Below are 23498 nucleotides of genomic sequence, written 5' to 3' on the forward strand. Positions count from 1 at the left end.
AATAGCACAGGGAAATAAAGGCTGTGGGTGCTTCCATTCCTGCTGTGGGTCAAGCCAATGGCACCTTCCTAGCACCTCGACTTAATGCATTTTGTGGGAGGGGAATACATCAAATGATGTGTTTAAATAGGCAATGTGGTTTGTGATTTTTTTTTGTTAACGATGTTAAGGAGTATTGAGACACAGGAAATCAAGGTTCTAACCAGTTTTGGTTAATAAAAACCACATCACACATTTTATAGCAAACCCAGACTAAATTCCAATTTAGCTGATCATATTCTGCCTCAACTCCACCTTTTGCTTCAGCTGGATCCATTGTTCTTCACTTCCTTTTTTGCCATGTTTTCGCAAGCTATAATGCTGCTATGTTCTATCCAAGAGGCAGCTTGAAGTGATTCCTCTGTGTGTGTGAATGTACGTGTGTGAGAGAGAGAATGTATAGAAGTGCACAGCACAATCAGAATGTATAGAAGTGCATCAGCACAATCAGCACTCAAACAACCGTATCTCTGTCACGGACTCCTCTAACTTTCTGTACAGTTAAAACTCATGGAGATCTTGTTCAAAGGCTACATTTGAGTAGTATTTTGGGGAACGAATGGTAATTTTTCTCCTTACTCCTCTTCATAACTGAAAGTTTTTCCTCTAGCAGAAACCTAAACTCTGCATAGTGACACCATGCAAAAATCATACGATTATGATTAAGGCATTCTAGTGTGTGGGACCCTGATTAAATTAAAGTGATTTTTAATGACACTCTGGATTCTCTCCCCCCACCCCATGGTGTCATCAGAGGGCAGAGTTAAGGTTGTTTGGATGCTCTAACGATTGTTCCATACCTTAATGTGTTTGGATTTTTTAAAATTTAACTTTAATTGTGAATTTCTTAAGTTTAGAATGCCTTGGTTTTGGGATGATTACAACATCCTGGTATTATAGTTTACCCTAAGTTACTGATATTACTCTCAACTTTAACTCCATTTTAACATAGTTTTTGTTTGGACATCTTTTTAAAAGATTTCATACACAAACCACTCGAAATTCCACTTTTCTCTTGCACCTCCTGTCCACACACCACCAAATTCCCCCTGCCCATGCATCCCAGCTTCCCCCTCTCCTCCCTGCAAACACACATCAATACACCCTTGTTTCCCTCTTCCTCCTGGCCTGCCTGTTGAGTAGCTTTTGAAGGTATTTGGGATTAATGGTCATTTTTTGGCTGTTATTTTTCATAACTGAAATTTTGAGTCATTACAAATTGACCCCTTCAAAAGAGCCACCTTCTCCCATTGTTCTCAGCAGGACTGTAGCTCCAACGTTTTGTTCTCTCTCTTTACACTTGATAGAGTAGCAGCATGTCTAACACTTGGACAGCTATATTGAAATCCTACTTTCTGCTGAGATGAAAGCAGACAGATGTGAACATTTAAAAATAAAATCGTAGGGAATGGAAGCTGAAAATGGCTTGTTATTTTAATTACAATGTATGAAAGTCTTAAAAGCGGGTACATCTGCTTCTTATCCCCCATATTTTTCTGTTGGGTGTCAGAACACAGTCATCCAGACAGGCTTTTTGCCTTAACTTTGCATTACCCCTTACTTCTTCACTCTGGAAATAGTAGAGGTTTCCTTATGTCATTTTCATGGTGTGTTTCGGCCTTCCTTGGTGCTTGAGTCAGAGTGGTGCTAATACAGATGCCATGGTGGTAGAATAGGAAAGACTCCTTTTCCCAGATTTAACAAGCTTATCCTTTCTTCTCTGATTCTTTACATAGGCTCTTGTAACTGCTCTTTAGGATTTTATTATTATAAGAATATTTTTATAGCGCTGGGCCAGAAACCCTTTCTTCTTTAATTTTCCTGAATCTATGTGCAGGGCAGTTGGCTTCCTCCCAAATTCTTGTTAACTTTTTTTTCCTGATTAAGGTTTTTCAGACCTAATCCTTCTGTCTTTCTCATTCCTTGCCTTCATTCTTGCCCTGGCCAGATGTTTGTTTGCCACTTTTCAGACTCTCAAAAAATGTTCTTACATGGTTACTTTGAGTAGCCACATTTGCAAAACATGTCAAGAGAAATTTCCAAATCTTGATTACCAAATGCCTCACTGCTAATATTTTCAGCAAATTCCCTTTAACAGTTCTATTAAATCGTGTTTAAAGTGTGAGAGTGAGATATTCTATAGGTGACTGGAGTTAGGCCCACCTTGTAAGTGAGGAATATGGATCACATTTCAGAGAATGCTGGGCAGATTGTAAAAGTATGGCCAGGAAAGAATAAAACATCCAAAATAGGGCAAAACTTTGTCTTTCCCCATTTCTACCTCTTTCACGTCTTACTCTGTTGTGTTGTTCTCTGCTTCAGACTCTTTAAGACTGTGCCAAATACTCAGATATTTTATAGGTAATGGATCCCATAAATGCCCTGGCCAGCCTCTGAGGGAAAAACATGATTGTCGGTTTTGGACAGAGTATAAAACCCAAGCAGGAAATCGTTGCTGAATGGCACAGCTGCAGGCAAACATTCTAAGCTAGTAAACTGCCCATCTGCATACCCACACGTATGTCAGAATGCAGGGTTAGGAGACCATGGCACAGAGAGTCTGTAAATGGTTAGCGGTGAGAGATTTTGTGATTAAAGAACGAAGAGTTTTGCTTCATTAGTTCCTGAAATATGGCTACCTCAAGATGATATATAATTATGTTGTTTTGACGATTAAGGACAGATTGCCGGATAGAGCACATGGGCTTTCTCTCAGGACAAAAGTGAGACGATCAAAGGGTTAGATTTGGGATGGTTCAGATGGTTCCATATGCAAAACCTAAAAAATTACAGGGCAGAATATGTAACACAAATGTTGCCTTCCAACCTCTGTTGTCAGTATGCCAGGATAGTGCTTCATTCTGGTCTTTGTGGTAGGTCTGATGATCTAATCTGAACTTGCCCAGGGAAGCTACAGATGGAAAAGACCTTTCTGGTTCCCAAACCCATTCCAGCGTCACACATCCCAAAGGATACTGGGGTGGGATTGTTCTGTGCTGCATATTTTTCAGGACTTCTACCGCTTGAGTCTGTTCTGACATCTAATAGATCTCACCGCCTAGAAAGCATTTTCCTAATATTCAACCTAAATATTTCCTCCTTTAATTGAATCCATAGTTAACTCCTAGTTCTGCCCTGGGTACCACCCTTTCTTTCTCTGATGTCTGCACCTTTCCACTGATTATGGATATCCCCTGCTATCATTTAGCCAAGTGATACATATTAACCTTTCCTCATACATTACAGAAGTTATACAGTCCCCTTTGTATAGGCCAAGTTGGATCAGTTTGCTAACTGGTTTTCCCAGCCTTTAAATAATTAACAGGCCAGCAACAAAATGCATATTGTTAAAGTAATGAAGCAATAACAATAAAACTGGTTTCAGACCCAATGTAAGGAAGTTGTAGGCCACAGGCTACTTCTCCTCACGTAGTAAGTACATCAGTGATTACATGTGCGTTATTTTCAAACACTTTTTATTGCAAATTCAAATGATCTTCCAATGTTAACTCTCCAGTAAAATACTAGCCTTCCAAGCTCATGTGCCATAGACATGGCATTGGCCGTCCTGGGAGTGGGGGGAGAAGCAGGCTTTATTTGTTGTTGTAGAAAAGCAAAGGAGTAGCCCAGTGGAGGGCACTAGCCTAGGACTTTGGAGACCTGGCTGTAATCCTGCTCTGCCACTTACTTGCCCTTGCCCTTTGGGCAAGTCACTTCGTCTCTCTCTCTCAGTCCCCATCTGTACAATGGAGATAACAGCCCTGGCTGGCCTCACAGGGGATGGGATGTTGAGGGTAAATACAACAAAAGTTTGTGAGGTGCTGAGTTTCTTTGATAGTGGGGCCAAATAAGTACATAAGAGAGAAAGAGCCAATGCCCAGTAAAGTCAGTGGGACCCCTTCCATTGACTTCTGTGGCTGTTGGATTGAGGCCCTTAAAGAATATGACACTTCATTCCTGAACTTGTTAAGATATGTGTTAAACTTCCTTTGGTTAAGGAAATAAGTCTGAAAATGTTCTTTGGGTTTTCAGATGTGCAGTGGAACAGGACACCGTTATGGCTTGTGATTCATTGTTTTCATTTAAGGATTGAGTATTTCAGATATTCTTGAACGTTTCACTGTTCAACAAGTACTTTCTTTCTTGTTTTTCCCTGAGAAGGGCGTTGCAGCAGGCGCTGGATTCTCTTATTTTCCTGGCACTGTGTGTCGTCGTTTGCAGCCATGCACTGTGGGTTCCAAGCACCACCATTGTGATCCAGTAGTGTTTTATACTCCCTTTACAGACCCGAAGGATTTGAGTTAGAGAAATGGGGAATTTGCTGGGAAGGTCAGAAGGTTTCTTTGATTCCCTATCTCACAAAGAAGGTTGAGTGAAGTCCCTTCTAGATTCATATATAGTAAGAAAGCACACATTTAATGGAAGCTGTCTGAGTGCCAGTTGCTCTTGAGCATCTGGCATATTTATTTCTGCTAAATAAGCAACCTGCAAAATGTCTGCTGGATCTTCTGTGAAGAAATCAAATGATTATCAGCACTTAATGTTCATGGATTTCATCTGTGGTCATTGTTTTTTCCTAGGTCATTAACATCTATCCGAAGTGAACTGATTCCGTATCTAGTTAGGAAACAGTTCTCCTCTCCTGCATCCTTACGACAAGGACAGGACAACAAAGAGCGGGATCAAAAGAAGGATCAAAAGTCATTAGGTGAGTGAAAGAATCGGCTGGTTTAATGAAGATCTTGAAGCATTTATGCTGCAGTTGAGCTACTGGATAGACTCCAGAGTTTGTCTAAATCAGTGGGTCCTTTTTCTTTTTTATGTATTCAACATGCTTATTATGGTAATGTTTAAGGACCTGGCAAGAGGGGAGCACCATTGTGCGAACCACTGCACTAACACGAAGCGGTAGACGGTCCCTGCCCCATAGAGCATACAGTGTAAACAGACAAGACAGGTGTAGGGTGAGGGAAGAAGTGGAACCCACAAGCAGGGTGAGTAGTGTGATGGGGTAAATGTCATGTTAGTTCCATTCTTCTGGGGAGAGGGATTGGGGGGTTAATTAAGGGGAATAAGCTAAATGGAAAGAAAAGGGAAGGGCATAATTTGTTGGGGAAAAGTCAACATGGTTTTTGTAAAGGGAAATCATGCCTCACCAATCTACTAGAATTCTTTGAGGGTATCAACAAGCATGTGGACAAGGGAGATATAGTGTACTTAGATTTTCAGAAAGCCATTGACAAGGTCCCTCACAAAAGGCTCTTAAGCAAAGTAAGCTGTCATGGGATAAGACAGAACATCCTCTAATGGATTGGTAACTGGTTAAAAGATAGGAAACAAAAGGTAGAAATCATCAGTTTTCAGAATGGAGAGAGAAACAGTGGTGTCCCCCAGGGTCAGTACTGGGACAAGTACTATTCAACATATTCTTAAGTGATCTGAAAAAAGGGGTAAACAGTGAGGTGGCAAAATTTGCAGATGTTACAAAACTGCTCAAGTTAGTTAAGTCCAAAGCAGACTGCGAAGTGTTATAAAAGGCTCTCACGAAACTGAGTGACTGGGCAACAAAATGGCAGATGAAATTCAGTGTTGATAAATGCAAAGTAATGCACATTGGAAAACATAATCCCAACTAGTTCTCTGAAAACATCCACTCAATGTGCAGCAGCAGTCGAAAAAGGTGAACAGAATGTTGGAAATCATTAAGAAAGGGATAGGTGATAAGACAGAAAATATCATATTGCCTCTCTATAAATCCATGTTATGCCCACATTTTGAATACTGTGTGCTGATGTGGTCGCCCCATCTCAAAAAAGATATATTGGAGTTGGAAAAGGTTCAGAAAAGGGCAATAAAATTATTAGGGATATGGAACGGCTGCAATATGAGGAGAGATTAATAAGACTGGGACTTTTTAGCTTGGAAAAGAGACTAAGGGAGGATATGATAGAGGTCTATAAAATCATGACTGGTGTGGAGAAAGGAAATAAGGAAGTGTTATTTTCACCTTCGCATGACACAAGAAGTAGGGCTCACCAAATGAAATTAATAGGCAACGTGAAAAACCAAAACTCTTCCCTGTTTTGTTTGCCTACTCTTTTTAAAGACCTAGAACCCCAAGATTTCTTGTTGTGCTTTCTGGATTTCCCCTTGTTCAGGGGTTAGAAAGTCAAACTTCTTTGGGCATTAAAGAGGAGTTTCTGAGATACAGGCTTCTTCCCCGCTGGGACAGGAGGATGCATTATGGGGTTTATCCTGATCTCCCTTATGTTGGTGTAAATCAGGAGTAACTCCATTGTAATCAGTGAATCAACCAGATTCTGGATCTGTGTTTTTCTTCCTGTGCCACAGTGCAAATCAATTTAATTGTGAAAATGTGGGTAGTGCGTAGGGTACTAGACTGGAACTTGAGCCCTGGCTTCTGTTCCGGGTCATCCACAGACCTCCTGTGTGACCATAGGCAAGTCGTTTAACGTGCCCTGGGCCTCAGTCCCTCAGCTGTAACATGGGGATGGTCGCACTTCCCTACCACACAGGAGAAAATCCTTAATGACTGTAAAATATTCAGGTGAGGGCCATGGACAGGTTTCCCCTCCCCAAGATATTTTAAAGCTGCTGTGTCTAGAACCCTTCTGTGGAGAGTGTTGCTACCTCTGTGAAGCCTGCCTCATGTTGCATATGTATGTTCTGCAGACATCTACAGTTATGTGAAGGGTGATAGCCTGCTGGAATTTGCCCCAGATAAATCATGTTGGAATGATCACAGCGGAGATCTGAATGGAGGACAAGTGCGTTGCTACGTCCATATCATGAAAGAGGGGCTCTGTTACCGAGTGAACACTCTTGGGTTATACATTGAAGCAAACAGACAGGTAAAGAAAATATAAAAATTGTATATGGGACTACAGCATGTGTGTGTGTATGTTATCTGTAGGGATAGCTTCATCAGTGACACCCCTCCTTTTGGTGAGGATTGCCTGGGAGCTCCCTCAAGTATCCAGTTGCTGACTGAGCACTTCAGCATGGTCACTGCAGAGGGTATGCGACTTGGGATTTAGTCCCAGTTGTACCTCTGACTCGCTGGGCAACCTCGGGCAAGTCATATAAATCTTCTGCCCCTCACTTCCCCCGCTGTAAGCTGTGGATGATGATTCCCACCCCTGAGAGCTACAGATGAAAATGAATGTTGTTGTTATTGGGGGGCGCTGATAGCAACCCACATATATAGGCTGCCTAATAGCTTCCATTCTAAATGTACCATTGCTTGAGCAGATTTTTGTCCAGTGTAAACAATGTAATGCAGGGCACTCCAGCTGACAGAGAAGATAACATTGATCAGTCACAATTCCAGTTCACATTTACCCTGATATAGGGCTTCGTTAAATATGGGATGAAAGGGAAGGGCTAGAGAGAGAGAATGTGGCGTTAATAGTAGGCATTAGTGACCTGAGGATTAAAAGCTTTAACCCTGAGGATCCCATTTTTTGCCAAACTGGCAGCTGCCCTGTACACATCTTCACTTCACCTATCAAGTGATGGGGTGTGCGCAATCAGGACTGGCCGATTTCTTTGGAGTTTGGGGAGGCTGGTGAGGACTGGAGGGATGCTGCGGGGGAGGAATCGGGGACTGTGGCTGGGAGATGAAGGGGCTGGGTTGGTATTTCTGGGAGTGGCCAGTCCTGTGTCAGCCTCCTGGTTCCGTTTGTGGTATCTCATTGAAATGGATGGGTGAATGAATGCAAACCATAGCTGGGGGCAGGGCAGAACTGGTATGAACCCAGGAGTTGTGGGCTTAAAGGCTCTGCATGCATTGGGTGGGGAGGAGCTGTTTTGGTGCCTATAGTCGAGCACACAGAAGGTAGAAAGGGCACAGTGCTGCTGACAGGGCAGCGAGCAAGTTCTGTTATAAGCCCAAGGACAAGTGGGTCGGAAGGGTTAAGGGAGAGCGCCACTTGCTAGCAGAAGTGAGCATGTGCACTTGGCAGCAGTCGCTTGAGTGAAAAGTTATTGAGTTGAGCCAGTCAGGCTCCATGTGGTTTGGGTTTGTGTTTTTTTCTTTTTAACCTAAATATTCTACATTTTGGTCAGTGCTGGAAATGCATTTGCTCCTGGGTGGTACGTAATGTTAGTGCTTTGAATTCGCTTTGGGACCTGCAATGTTGGGGAAGATTTTCCTTGAATTTTTAGCTTTCCGGAATGGTAAGGGTCCTAAGGAAACTCTGCGGAGGTGAATCATATAACAGAACTGAACGAGGAGCCCTGGAAAAGGAGCTCTTGTCAGTCCTGCTGCATTTTGTTTCTCTTACCACTGCAGGTAAAAGATGCACCCTTCATTTTATTTGTGGTTTTCTCCTCTATTGTTCTGCTCTGAGGAATCTTTGAGTCGCAATTGCTCTCCTCTTGGGCTTTGTAGGCAGTTCTGTTGCCTTCTCTCTACAGCTGCTACTGGCAGCTCAAAGCGAGCTGTGTGTTAAGAAGGCAGGCCTATGGCTACTGCACTGTACTTCTAATGCCAGAAGAGGGGCAGCATTCTAACCCATTGCCCTCATGGGGAGGAGACACTGGACCTGAATTGTTTCACTTCCAGCTGGGTTTCTGGATGCCAGTGTGTGGGCAGTGGGTTCAAGGGGGAGTTAGCTTCAGTAGCAGGAAATAGCTTCCTTCTAAGATGAATTAAAGGCAAAACATTAAACTTCCCCTTGACCCAGACACTCCCTCTAACTCCCGCCCCATCGATAGCCTTCCTTTTCAGAGCAAAAAATGCTTGCGCTTGTAGCTTTCTCTAATCATTCTGATCACCTCCTGTGCTGTGCTACCCTTGATTGATTTCAATCTGGGTTTTGCCTGGCCACAAATGAGAAATCATTCTTCATGTATGTAACCACCTCCTCCTTTCTGCTGATCAAGGCTGCTTCTCCCTCCTCATCTCCCAGACCTCGGAACAGCCTTTGACACTATGGACCATTCCATGCTACTTCATAGCTGTTCATTTCTCTCTTGGATCCCTTCTGTCATGGCTGCACTACTGTGTCTCAAGCTAGGACAGCGTCCCTGTGCCAAGGCATAACCACTGGGGTAAAATTGGCCTCGTTGGGATGGCTCAGTGAGTTGTTGCTTTTCAATAGTGGCTGCATCTTATGCATCAGGAAGTCACCTTTCATCCTTTAAACAGCTCTGTCTCTAGCCCTGGTGGTGGCAGAGACAACCTTCAAGATGTGAAGAGTGGCAGATGCAGCAATAGTCGACTGCCTGGGACTGCTGGCAGCCTGAAACGGTTGCTCTCTGAGAGGGGTGAATTTAGCCATTCATCTCGTCGCAGGGTCCACTCTGAACCTTTACGACCATTTAAAAGCCAGCATTGTGAACTCTTTCTGTGTTGATCAGAGCATGTCAGAAGGGAGAGGGCTGATCATATCTGCACAATCCACTGTGAATGGCATCTCATTGTGAGACCACAAGTTATTTTCTTTCATCTGATCCCTACACCTCCCACCGGATGGAATCCCATGAGGTTCAGTTCTCTGCCTTCTGCTTTTCTTTACCGACCATTTCCCTTTTGGTGATCATACTTCTACTTTTACCTTCACTGTCACACTTGAGGTGATACTTGGATGTCTGTACAAAGGTGCTACTCGGACTCCTCTCTGTCTGTCTTAACTGAATGTGGCTTTGTCTCAGCTGCGTTCAACTGAATATCTTGAAAGAAGCGGGAGTATCCTGAAACAGCCCCATGACCTCTCTCTTCTCAACATGGACCTTTCATTGTCCATGACCTTGGCATCCTTCCCAACCCTGAACTGTTCTCCTCATGCATCTTGCATGTCAGTCTGTCCATGGCCACCTCTGCAGCATTGCCTGTGTGCCCCACTGCCCCTCCGCTGCAGTTCTCAGCCATGCTGTCATCTCCTCTCGCTCAGTCTGTGCCCCCCTGCTCTCTCTGTGCCCCCCTAGCCTGTCTTCCCTCCTGCACAAAGAAGAAGGGTGGGATTATCCCGTCCTCCTGTAACACTAGCTCCCCATTCATTTCAGGAGCCAGTTCAAATTGCTTTTCATGGATTTGTCCCTGGCTACTTCCTGGACCTCGTCTCTCTCTATTACCTTCTCTGCTATGTCTTCTTCTCTAGCACCCGCCTTTTCCTCTGCAGCTTCTGCTCTCTGGAACAGACACCTCATCACCTTTTTGTTTTCCCCTCACACATCTGAAATAGTTCTCCCTTGCCTGTGCTTCAGCTAGCTCCCTTCTGACTAAATGCTTTAATTTAGTCATCCTAGGATGTCCGAGTACTCTGTAGTGTAATGAGTCCTGTATAGTTGCTGTGTTATGTCAAAGCATGCGGAGTTACGTTCTGTAGGGGAGACACTGTACGAACTCAAATACTGTGCGTCCTTTGAGTTCTGGGGGAGCCTTGCAGCTTGCTGCTGGCTCCTGATTAGATCTGCCTACGCAGCAGGGTGTGCAAAGAGGAGACATAGTAATAGCCAGCACTGTACCAGTACAGTCTGTCTTCTCCTGTGGAGTGAAGAGGGTAACTAGCACGCATCTGTTGCAAACTTAAACCACAGGTGGTAAAATGATATCTTCTGTAAATGAGCAAGTTGACGATATATACCGAAGTGCCGTGAAACAAAAGCCTGCTTGGATTTGTCCATGTAATACACTGATGTAGCATTAGCTTGTTCACCTGTGACTTGGGCTCTTCTCTTCCAGGTTCCTAAGCTGTTACCTGCTCTTCTGTGTCCAGAAGAACCATTGGTTCACGTGTCCGCTCAAGTCACTGACCGAAGCCTGGTGAGTGACTGTTCCTGTGGAATGTGTGAGGGGAGGTGGAACTATCTGCTAAGCCTTAATTTCGAGAGCTGCTTCTTGTAATTCAACTTCTGTCTCAAAAACGTAGCCAAGGTTCTGAAGCTCCGAGCTAAGATATGTCTGAACACAAAATAAAATGTCCCGATCATGTATTCTCCTTCAGCTGCATATTCTAAATACTACTGAGTCAAACAGAGTAATGGAAAACAACCCAAAGCACCCACATATCCTCGTCCATCAGTTCCTGCCCTTCAATCTTTATTCATTAAAAACAGGTTTTACTGTTTGTACTGTACTGTTTGATACTATACAAATTTTACCCCAAACCAGCGTCTTGTCCCCCAGCAGGCTGATGTGAGGTTTGGCAGATGAGGCTAGACAAGCAGTTGGCTTTCCAAAGGCCAGCAAGCTTAGCGGGGTTTAGTATTTTAGTGCTGGCTCTTAGCTAAAGTATTTTAGCTGAATCCCAGCTCCAAACCCCTATGCTTTGGGCCCACTTTGGTGAGTTCTGAACTCACACAAATAGTCCCACTGACTTAAATAGGACTGCTCACGTAGGTCCTTGCCTTCATGTTAAAGAGCTACACAGCTGGGCCCCATGTGCTGAAGTCTTCCTGAGCTGGGAGGCTTGTGGAAACTGGCCAGCTGTCTGTCTGGGGAATGGTCACCAGGCTGTGCTCAGTCAGGGGTCCTGTTGAGCTGGCCACCTCAATTTATCCAAACCCTGGAATCCGTAGAAGTCTTAGGTGTTCTCCAAGACATTCAGATCATCAAGGTCCTGCTTTGTATGTATTCGAGGGTAATATCTTATTTCTTTGCCACTTCTTGTATTCCCCATTCTTTTTTTTTGATGCAGTATTGCTCTGTGACTGCCTGTTTCAACACACAGGGCTTGTCTCCGGGAACATTTAGCTTGCAGCAAGCTGTGAATTTCCCCCGCACTAGCCTGTCGCTTACTAAGTATCCATCTTGACCCTGCTGCCGCACACTAACAGTTCCCTACTGTGCTTTGATCTAGTCCCATTTCAAAGTGGGATAGATTAAAGTGCACTACAGCGTCCACACGGTCACTTGGTGTCTGAGGGCTTCCTGCAAACTAAGCGTTCATGGAGACAAGTCCATAGATTCTTCTTTTAAATCTGCACTCTACAGATCATACAGCATGCTTTAGACCTGTCCACCAGGCCTCACCCACACGTACTCACTTCTTTGAGGTATATGCTTTACTTCCAAAACTGCATACTGGGGAAAAGATCTTCCCCTTAATCAAGAGTAAGATAGTTAACCTATGAAGGGTCACTTTTAAGTGTAGCTCTCATCTATAAACAAAGTCATCATCATTCACTCCTGGTTATGATATAGGTTTATCTCAGAGGTGAGGTCTTTGCTGTAGTTAACATGGTAAAATATAATTTCTTACCCTTAAACATGCTCCAGACTGCGAAGACTTTACAAGCCTTTGGGTAGTTGAATTTTGATGTTTGCTAAGTTTTTTGAAGATGCAGAATATGTTGACAGTAACTGTGGAAGTGTCTTGTGTGTGCACAAGTAAACAAGGCCTATCGCTGACTTATAGCTTGTATTATTCATGGTATCTAGGTATATGGAGAATAGTCATGTTTTTTTGATAGAGATCCTATACGAAGAACATTGATTTGGGGATGACTTAATATATAGCCATGATAGTTTGACTGAGTTTCCACTCTGTTCCTCTCTAGGTTGGATCTGACAGCATCATTGGTTCATCCACGCAGGTTGGAGAGAAGACATCCATTAAACACTCCATCATTGGCTCCACTTGCACCATAAAAGACAGAGTTAAAATAACTAACTGCATCATCATGAACTCTGTCACAATTGAGGAAGGGTATGTTACTTCTTTGTATCTCCCTGTCCTAAGCTGTTTCTCTGTCTGAGAAAGGCACTGGGATGCTGGCTGTCCTTGTGAGAGATTCCTGGCCATGACAATTAGTCTCAGGAAGAAGCTTGTTTCTCATCTCCTGTGGGCTGTAAGAATGAATCAGAAATAAGTCTTGTCTAGTCTCAATAGGATACTAATAACAAGGGAAAGAGTTAACTAGAGGGGTCCAGAGAGGGAGGATTAATTCCATCCCATCCTTCTGGAGAGCCTGTCATCTGCACAATGTATTTTAAGTCATATAGATGGAATGGATTCACTGGTCTGCATGAGGTTGGATCGCATCCTTCCAATACTGAAGGCTTATTTTAAAGGCTTAGCCTTCAACATTTTTGGTATAAACATCTGCATACTCCTATAAAGTTGCTGATGTAAAAATTCCACATTTACCAATAAAAATCTTCCTACTGCTTCAGTATTTTGAGAGCCTCCACTGACATTCTCTTAGGTCTTTTCATTGTCATCTTGAATCTTTACATTAGCATTACAATTGCTGGAAAACAGGGCAAATAAATAAGCTTTCCCAAAAGGAAATCTGTCATATGGTAGAGGTTCCTTGTGTGTGAGACCCTAGCTAATGAATGGGTATCCACACAAACAGTTACCACCAATACTTAGATGTTTAAAAATGAGACCTCCTCTGTCTTGGCACCATTAAAATTCTAGCTGGTCACTGTGGCAGGACAGGAGCAGACTCATTAACTTGTTAGCCTCATTAATTCGTTAGCCTGGCATGCTGGAAGGGCTTGCAAACTGTAAAAGATTAAACCAATAAAAATGAACAGTTTTGAAGCTAGTTGATCTTTCATCCTGCCTCGGTGCTTCCCAAACCCGGAAAGTCAGTCATTACATACTTGCAACGTCCTCTTCACAAGAAGATCTGCTTCGCAGATCAGAAGAAGAATCAGCCCAGTCATCAAATGATTCCCAGACTTACCTTCCATAGATTCCCCCTGGCCCCCAATACACACAAGTTCTGGGGCTCCTGTTCTCTCATGAGTGTCTTTGAGAAGCGACCTAGGTGCATGTAAACATTGCTTTGTATTGTGTGTGTTATATATTCAGGGAGGAGCTCGCTCTGCTCCTAGTCTCCAAGGTAGATGATATTTATCCCACTTTTTTTGTGTTGTGCCTGCTGAAACATCCCTTGACTCTTCAGTGAGGGGAAAATGACCGACCAGTTGCTGCCTGAAAGTTCCCACCTCGTCTAACAAGCCAGCTTCCTGTGGGTGTCAGTGGAAAAGAAACTGCTCAATAGAGTCTATACAGGCCTTTATTAATTCCCTGCTCCTTCATGCCATGAGGTTTGCTGAGGGTCCTTGTGGGAGAAGTCAAACCCTTAAAAAATGCCAAGTTGGCTCTCCCGGTCACATGCTTGAAAACAAAAAACAAAAGGATGTTGGGTCTGTGGAGAATACTACTGTTACAGAGCTAAATTACAGGTAAGTAAGTATGGTACGTCACTGCCAAGTGTTTAGTCTTTAATAGAAATCCACAGTAATTTCAAGCACATCATAAATCAGAATTCCTTGGTGTGTAGATAATAGCTGATCTCCAGTTCACTTGTAAATGGCTCCAGTATGGCAGTCTCACAGAATTTGCCGTCCTCTAAGCACCAGGAAATACTCTGATTTGACAATGAGCTACACTGTTGTCTTGATTAATGGATTGGTACCACAGGCATTCTGGCAGGGTTTTGCGTACGAGGTAAGCTGCTCTACGGTGAAATCACAAAGGGGCCTAAATATATAAATAGGTAGATAACAAAAGTAGCTAATGAAATCCGTATGTGTTCCTCTGCACTGAATACACAGCAATGTTCTGTTCTAAACCCTCAACGGGGAATGTTATCCTAATAATCATCATTCAGAGTGTGCCTTTCAGTATGTTCAAATATTGATTTGAACAGCAAAATACCATTGTGGGCACGCTGGTTTTGTTTTCTGACTAACCTCCTCTTCCTAGCCATTATTGTAACAAAGCCAGTGCAGCCGCTCTCAGCAATCAGTCATGCTCCAAAACGTAGCAACAGCCTTGATAGTTCCAAAAGTCTATCAGTCCAACTGCTTTTTTGCTGTTGACTATTGATGCACCAGAAGAGTCTCAGTGCTTTTTCTCTGTGTGGAATTTACACTATAAAGGTTTGTTTCAAAGTTCAACGTGGTTCATATTATATGTGATAAGCTTGTGTAAATATTGTGCTGATACCTTATTCCTGTATCACACTATGTAAATCTCTTGGTTTTGCTGGCATGGGAAGCCTCTAGTGAACATCTAGGAAGGTTTGGAAATGTATCTGGAAGCTGAGTTGTGGTAAGAGAAACCTTAATCTTAACTTAATGAAAAGGAAAAATGACTGCAGTTATTTTGACCTTCATTTCTTTCAAATCCTTAATTGCAGCTGGTGGATTTTTTTATTTTTTTTTGGTGATGTGTCCATGGCTGTAGCTTCTGGATACAGCACATAGATTAACTTTGTTGATGTTGTTTTAAACTACCCCCAATAGACAGCTCCCCTCTTCAAACAGGTTCCTTATCTTTCCTGCTTCAAACATCCATAAGTAACCCAGCGATCATCCCAGAAAGGACTTGTTAAAATGGTGTCTTGCACTGTGGTCAGAAAGTCGGTAAACTCTGGCTCTTCCATACCACCAGAGGGAATGATTTTCTCACATGGGGACCATCCAGTGACAGTGCTCTGCCTCCAGTCCCCCAAAGGTATGCAAACAAGTCCAGTAGAAGTGCCATAGCATATCTAAGCCATGTTGGTGTTGCATAGGAAGAGAGGCAGTCCTAAGGCAAGCCAGGTCTATCACCGGGTAGGTTTTTAGATATTAGACATGACACCTTTGAATTGCACCTTGAAGCAGATGGAAAGCAGTGCTGTTTACAGAACACAGGTATATTATTGCAAAGTTTGTATCGAGGAAAGGAGAGAAACACTTAGCTAACCAAAAGATGTAAAAGTCAAATGAGCCACTGCTGCTCCTTGGGAGCCCAAGAGCTGATGGGTGCCCCAAAGTAGCCCAGCATTCTGAGCCTGTCTGGCAAGGTGTGTTGGTACTCTAGGGACAGGTTTCACTGCCCTTGGCAAGACCTTTTCTTGCTTCCCCTTGCCAACCAGTTTTCACCACTTGTTTTTCTGGATTGAACCTCGGCTAGTTCACGTTTTCCCTGGTTCACATCTTGGCCAGGTATAGGGAAAGCAGAGAAGCTGCCCCATCTGTGTCTGATTGAAAGGCAATGTAGAATGATCCCTAGATGTTACAGTGATGGTTGCCTTAGAAATAAAAAAGAGAAATAGTTGAGTGTTGTCAACATTTTGGTGGCACTGCAGCCCAAAATACTTCAGTCTCTCTAACGGTTTCATGGGCCCACTGAACTGGAGCTGAGAGAGAGGCCCTGTATGAGAGGGCCTATAAGGCTGCTGAGCAGCTACTCCATACTACCCACTGAGGCCTATCAGAAAGAAGGGAGAAGAGTTACTGAAAACCAAGCCCATGCTCCCTACCTGGTCTCTTGGGCACAGCAGCAACAGCTCATGATCAGCCAAATCAAGAGCTACCGGAAAAGCTCACAAAAACAACATGCGTACCCAAACTTGTGGGCTGGATCAACTAGTGACAGTAATTCAGTCCCCATGTTATGGCCAGTCCTGACATCGGAGTGTTAGGGATCTAGAGAAGTCAGAGTGATTTAAATCAACCCAGAGCTGCCTCACCGTGACCTTTCTAATAACTTTCCCCAAACAGGAATGTTTATGGCAGCTCACACATGGCAAGAGCACAATCACCAAAGGATGATTTCTTGAGCAAGGGCCCAGTCACCATTTGGTTAAGGGACATTGCCCTCCAGGAAGGAAACATTCATGATCTCTGTCCGTGAAGGAGGTGCAAATCTTCCAGCATCCATGGGCACATTGCTCCATCTTGCTGGTTAGCGCAGTAATTGCCCATCTGGGGTGAAGCCAGAGGCACTCCGAAGAACCTGCATGAACACTGCAGAGTGTGGTTACAGTGTTTTGAGGCCAACCTCAGAGGCTTTGATTCACTAAGTAAAGTGCAAGGAAGGCAAGGAGGTTTTTCTCTGAATCTCCTGAGCACCATCACTTTGCATTTCCATGAGATATTGCAAACGGTGGTGATTCCAGTGCGAACCCAGGATGCTGTAGGAACTGCTGCATTTCCTGATATTTAAGGATTCACAAAATTCCATTTCCCAACCAAACAGTTTTTTGGAAGCCGCCTCATGAAATTTAACACCTGCTCTTGGAGACAGGTAAACAGCTTCCATGGGAGCAGATGGGACGATCACAAGGTGCATCCTCATAAAACTGGATTGGCATTCTGGGGTTGTGGCTAGCTAGTCATGCAAAAAGCTGAGCTAATCACCTGGATGATACTTCCAGACTGAGACAACTTCTTCCAAAAGAAATAAACTGAGGAATTTTGGACCCTGTTGTACAGCAGCATCTTCATACTGTTCTCAGATTTCGATCCATTTCTCCATTGATGGTTTACATTGATCGGTCCAGTGGACCAAAAGCAGTTTTACTGTGGAATCTTCAGAAGAAAGCAGGCATAGTACAAAGTAATTCTGTAACCTGGCTCTTGTCAAATGATTTGGGTGGACATGAATCCTTGTCATAAGAGATTACAAAAGGATTAAAGAAGTTAATAACGTAGGGAAAATAATCAGCAGTTCCTCCTTAATGTGTTTCCCACTGCACAGCTAATTCTTCCATCAGTTAGACAATAAAATAACAAGTATTACATATGTGCTGAATGATGGACATGCTTGACCAAGTTTGGAGAGACGGGCAGCTGAAAGCTGCTAGAGGAGGTAATTCATAGAACAGTGCAAGTGCTGAGAGATGCTGAGTGCCCAGGTGACATGCTGCAGTGTGGAAAATGTTCTTGTTCCCCTCTGGACAGCTCCCTGGAGCTCGGTGACAAATGACTGCACTGAGTTACATAGAGGAAAACTACTAATCGAGCTGAAATAATAAGTCACCTGAAAACTCCTGCCTCTCTATCTGCACTGCACAGTAGCTGTGAGCATCTTCAATCTGTCTAGCAGCTGGGGCTGACCTTTCTACTTATTGTTTTGGTTGGGGTGGAGGAGGTGTAGTACCAAGGGGTTCTGAGATTTGTGTGTCTGAAAGTCTTTGATGTAAAAGTCCTCTGACTACAGGTCATTTATAGTGTAAGCACCCACGACAGTGCCAGCCTGATGGTGATTGAAACTAGCTACCTGGGGAGACAGTGCTGATTACAGAGAGAGCTGGTATCACTAAATTCCATCCTGGTCCCTCTGCTGAACAGAAAGTACTGCTTGGAAACAGTTTTGTAACCATCATGATTCTGAACTGAGCTCCCTAAACTTGTTTCATGCAGTGCCTCGGAAGTACACTGGAGCTGTGGTCGCTTACCTAGATCATCGCTCCCAGCAGCTCCCCGCAAAGTTTGACCTCTCTGAAAATCAGGCCACTTCTTTAGGTGTTTCAATATGGATTTAGGAGCCTAACCTTAGCCCCAGTTTTTTGAAATCTTGGCTCAAGGTTTTGAGACTGATTGATTGATCCTTCAGTTTTCTACACTGTGGGATTTATTTGGATTGTAAACTCTTTGGGGAAGGGACTGTGTTTCTGTTCTGTGTGTGGGGTCCAGGTCCATGACTGGCCTCCTATGAGCTGTGGTAATAATCATGGAGAGGGCTGTTGAAGATTTGCAGGTAGGGGTGTGGATGGGCATAGGTGTGTAAAAATGCACTCTTAGTGTTATAATTACCAGAAGTACCCTGTGCATCATCTCTGCTCTTTGGACATGGAATCCAAGAGTTTCACTGGGAAAAATTCGAGAGATGGGAACATAATGGAGGATTCTGGTTCTTGGGTAGCTCAGAGCTTAGTTGAGGGCGCAAGACGTCAGGAGCTCAGACAAAGTAGCACAAGGCTCATGACCAGCTTTATAACTAAACACTATTTTAGAATTGTCTTGTTGAATTTTGGAAGTCAGTACCATAGTAACCGTATGGTAGATTGATGAACTGAAGATACATATTTTGCTGTATCCTTGACTAATACCTTTAGCAAAGCAGCAGGCAGGCATAACCAACTCTTGGTAAGTAAGAGTTTCCACATCAGCCATAGATACTGTGTTTGGCACTTTCCTTAGAAAGTAGGAAGCCATCATGGTGGTGATGGCAAGATGCTTATGATCCAAAATTAACACCTATGAGGCCTGGACCTTCTGAGTACCAGCCAAGGAAGCTCCGCCTGGTACACCAATGCTTTAATCAGAGTGGATGGAAGCAAAGCCATTATTCAGAGATTTTTTTTTTTAAGGCCAGAAGGGACCATTATGATCATTGAGTCTGGTCTTCTGCATAACACTGGCTAGAGAATTTCATCCAGTTATTACATCTAGCCCATAGTTTTTACTTGTGCTGGAGCATATCGTTCAGAAAGAGACGTCCAATCGTGAGCTAAAGATTTCAGGTGATTCCGAATCCACCCCAGCCCCTACTGGCAGGTTGTTCTAGGGTTTAGTTTACATATCTGTTAAAAATGGGCACCAGAAGGATCCAGGCTTGTCAAATTACAGCCCCTGTCCTGAGTCGCTTGCCCTCTGAAGTCAGCATGCTCCACATGGATGCAGGGGCTCACCTGCATGGATGCAGTTGCCACATTAAGGTCTAAACCTGGAGAGTCCTCAGGGGACGGGATGTATCTCCCTTCATGTCTTGTGTGCTCAGCTCTCTCATGTGGCCACTCCCCAAGAATGCTTTGCTTGCAACTCTGTAAGGTTTCGACTGTAGAAATGTCACGGTTTTCCCAGTCTCAGTTGCGTGGCTTTATTTGAAACTGATGTGTCATAAGATTCCCCAACAAAAAATGGTATTAATTCCTGAAGCAGAATGCCAAAAAGCCAAAAGGGACCAGGGAGGGAAAGATTCCTTTCAGAAAGGAGTAACAGCCACCACTCACCAGCCAGCCGGACACAACTGGCCATCTCGGTTCAGGAGAGGTGCAGGACTGGAATTGCAGAAGGTGGCTCAGGTCAAGTTTAAAGCCCTTGACTGCTTTATGGTCTGGCTTGTTTGAGTGCAGCTAACCGGAGTTTACTAGGTGTTGAAAGAAATAGCATAACAAAGTTAAGATTTTAAACAGATTGTCATTTCTGGCAACTAAACGACAGTAAAAAAAAATTTCTGGGACGTTCAAATGAGAGAACATTACAGGCATGAAGAGTAAGTGACTAAGTCTTTACATGTGCTGGTTAAGCTTTGGCTCTAGAGAGTCTATTGTGACTCACCACAGTGCCGTATGTGGTGAAATGGTACTAATTTTTCAATGGCAAACCCAAAGCACAAATGTATTTCAATTCTTGTGTGTCGGAGTGTGACACGTGCACAGGCAAAGAGCGTTGCGGGATTTCGGTGAGATTCTTACTCTCACCGTAGTGTGTAAGGCAGAACTAGGTGCGTGGCTTATGATGATATGAGCATTTCCGTGCTAGTGGAAGTCCTCACCAGTGGCAGTGATGTTGAGCTCATTGCTGAAGTGAGCAGGGTTCTGACTTTGACTGTATATTAGCCAGATTTATTTTTTATATTGTATGTATAATCAATAGATTTAAAGGGACACTGTCAAATTTGACAAGTAACAAACATGCCAATCTTGCAAGTCCTATAAGGTCAGCCTCTCCTTGCCAATAGGCCTTGTAGATGAGATGGTGTATCCTCTTTCTTCAGTGTATCATAAAATCCAAGTGCAAGCAGAGTTGGCAATTTCCTGGGGAAAAATTAGGTGAGGAAAGTAAATACAGGCTTAACCCTGGGAAAAATAATGGTATCAGTGTCCAGCAAACACAGAGTGAATCTTTCCAAACTTTGGGTACATCCATTCAGAACTGAGGAAGAGGCTCGGTCTGTCCACTACATCAAGGTTGGTCTTCTGCCTCAGAGGGCTGCGTGGCCGAATGGACCTAGACTGCTTGTCTGCAACTTCACATGCTTCTGCTTGCTTAGTGCTGCAAGCCTACAGCACTGCATTATTGGTGTTTTCATGCAACTGAATGCTTTAACTTTTGTTTATATAATACTGAAAACAGAAATGAGTCATGCCCTGTAACTTCCTTGAGAGGAAAACCCAACCAAAATGTATGCAGACTTTCTAATGTTCAGTATTCTAGTTACATATGTTTGTACTATGCCCACTGCAGTTTTATGTTTTATTGGTATAACCCTAAACTAATCTATGAATCTATGTAGCCTTATGTAGCCACAATCTGAATATTTAACTAAAACTACATGTAATGTGGTATGCATTAATGAAACAGTTTTTGAAATAGAAAATGCCTTAAACTGGGATTAACTGTTTTTTCCCAGGGTGGTAAAAACCACCTCTGTTAAATATCATGCCATCCCTGAGTGCAAAGTGTATGGTTTATAGATTAGATTGTAAAAACTTCTGAGCAAGGACCTTGTCGTCTTATGTATTTGCAAAGCGTATAACGTGTTGGCACTATATAAATAAATATGAATACCATCTAAACCCAGCGTGGATAGAACTCTCCGTGTGTCTCTCTTCCAGTACTGCATTGCTGAGGGGGAAGAGAGAAAAACCTACATGCTTTAGGTCAAATTCACCACTGGTATAAGCAGATGCCACTCCACTGAACTCCATTACACTTGGAAGGAATTTGTCCCTTTGATTCTAAGACTGTTACAGTATGTGATAAAGGGGTTGATGATGATTTCCAGGTATGGGGCATATTTGTGTCCTTTATAAGGGAAGGTCTGTAAAATCAGTGGACGGAATTTCAGCTGTTTGACCACACACCAGCAGTGTCTGGACATCACTCAGAATTTTGGGTTCAGATATCTAATTTTTGTAAAGAGACATTCTTACCTGTACAGCCATTTGACCATACCTGTCTGTGTAAAGCAGTGGTTTTGAACCTTTTTTTCATTTACAGACCCCTAAAAAATTTCAAATGGAGGTGCGGACCCCTTTGGAAATGTTAGACATAGTCTGTGGACCCCAGGGGTCCGCGGACCAGAGGTTGAAAACCACGGGTGTAAAGCCGTCCCTTTCCATTCTCGCTCTCCGGTATGTACTTATCACAAAGTAAATGCCATGACTGCTGTATCTGATTTTGCGACCCCGAAGAGCACTAGTAAGAATAGGGAAGAGTTTTAAAGAATACTGGCTCATTAAAGGAAACTTAGTTATAGTTCTTCCTCTTCTTCTTCTATTTCTATTTATTATGGCAGTAACAGCTATTAGGATGGGGGCCCCACTGTGCTAATGAACTATGCAAATGCATCCGAAGACACACTGCCTGCCCCATTTAGCAACCAACCTAAGTAGACAAGGTACATATTAAGGGGAGAGGAATACAAGCAAGCATATACAAAATATGTGTATGCATATATTAGTTTGCAGGTTTTCATAACTATATAAATGAAGCTCCAACAATTCCCATCTATGCCATCGTTAATAGGCTGAGTCCTTGGGGGCTTTGCAATGGAAGTGGATTTGGCGAGATCTGGAGGATTTGTGTCTCTCTTTAGGGCGGCTTTTCTACATGTAAGGAGCGAAGTGTAAGACAGAATAGAAATGTGTGTGTGAGAAGCTGGTCAGAGTAGTAAAGGTGAGCGAACAGACGGATGAAGTTGTAAAGGGCCTTGAGAACAAGAAGCTGATGTGGTGAACCCGAGGGAGCCAGTGCAGGGTTCAGCGATCGAGGTGAGGTGGTCTTAGCAGCTGTCTTTGATATCAACCTGAGGTGGGATGGAGAGAAGGAGCTTACAGTGATCAGGGTGGGAAATCTTAGGAGTTCTGGGTGTGTAGGAAAAAGAAAAGGATGACTTTTAAAACCAGTAAGGAGGAGTAAGCAGCAAGATTTGGACATGACCTGCTTTTACAGGGCAAAAGATGAGCAAAGAATTATCACCATTGATTCTATATTGACCAAAACTGGGATCTTCCCTGATCAGACATACTGAGATAATAAGCTACATGTTGGATTTTGTTAAACAAGTTCCAGCTACCTGTCTTGAAGCAGAAAGCACAAATGCTTGCTGTAGTTGTTACTCAGCTAACGGGCTTAAGAGGGACCACATGTGTCTAGTTAAATGCTGTTCTAGTTTACCACATGTCTCCAATTTAATGCTACTTTCTATGAGAACATGTACAAAGGGAGAAAACAACAAGCAAAGCAAGCTGGATTGACTACTAACTGCAGATTGATTGTGAAGTTTATTGGTTGTTTCCTTGATAGTGCTAAATCAGCACCTGATGTATGAAATGGAACGATTTGAAGAAAGCTCTAATTAAAACCAGGATGGAATGAAGAATTTTATAGGGGTTCAGCACAGAAGTGGTCTTATTTTTCCCTTTGGATAATACCAGTACAAAGGAGAGATCCCGTTGCCAAGGCACCATTTGTGTGGCATTGTAAAATATGTTTTACAACACGTCCCCTCATGAGAAGGAATGAGGAGATGCAGTTGCTTCGAACCCAATAGTTTGCAAAGCTGGAAATAAACCTGAGCTCATGCCGTGACCCTCAAACATTTTATGTCATGCCCCACTTTTTAAGATGGCAGTTGTCTCCTCCAGCACCACTTCCACACGTTCCCTGTGGCAGCTGTAGAAGTAGTCAAATTAGGGCAGTTACGGAGAAATATTTCAGCATGTTCTCAACTACTTTGCTTAATAGGGAT

The 23498-nt window shown here is 43.3% G+C and overlaps 1 protein-coding gene across 2 annotated transcripts in view; it reads left to right on the forward strand.

Annotated features, from left to right (window-relative positions):
• Nucleotides 1-23498, forward strand: part of EIF2B3 (eukaryotic translation initiation factor 2B subunit gamma) — a 137786-nt gene that overhangs the window by 96381 nt on the left and 17907 nt on the right. For both annotated transcript variants that reach the window (XM_048860683.2, XM_048860684.2), the window contains 4 exons: nt 4620-4747; nt 6733-6911; nt 10748-10828; nt 12565-12713. In XM_048860683.2, the coding sequence (XP_048716640.1) occupies nt 4620-4747; nt 6733-6911; nt 10748-10828; nt 12565-12713 (537 nt within the window). The remainder of the gene's footprint in view (nt 1-4619; nt 4748-6732; nt 6912-10747; nt 10829-12564; nt 12714-23498) is intronic.

The sequence above is a fragment of the Caretta caretta genome, chromosome 8, assembly GCF_965140235.1.
Source record: "Caretta caretta isolate rCarCar2 chromosome 8, rCarCar1.hap1, whole genome shotgun sequence".
Classification (NCBI taxonomy): domain Eukaryota; kingdom Metazoa; phylum Chordata; order Testudines; family Cheloniidae; genus Caretta; species Caretta caretta.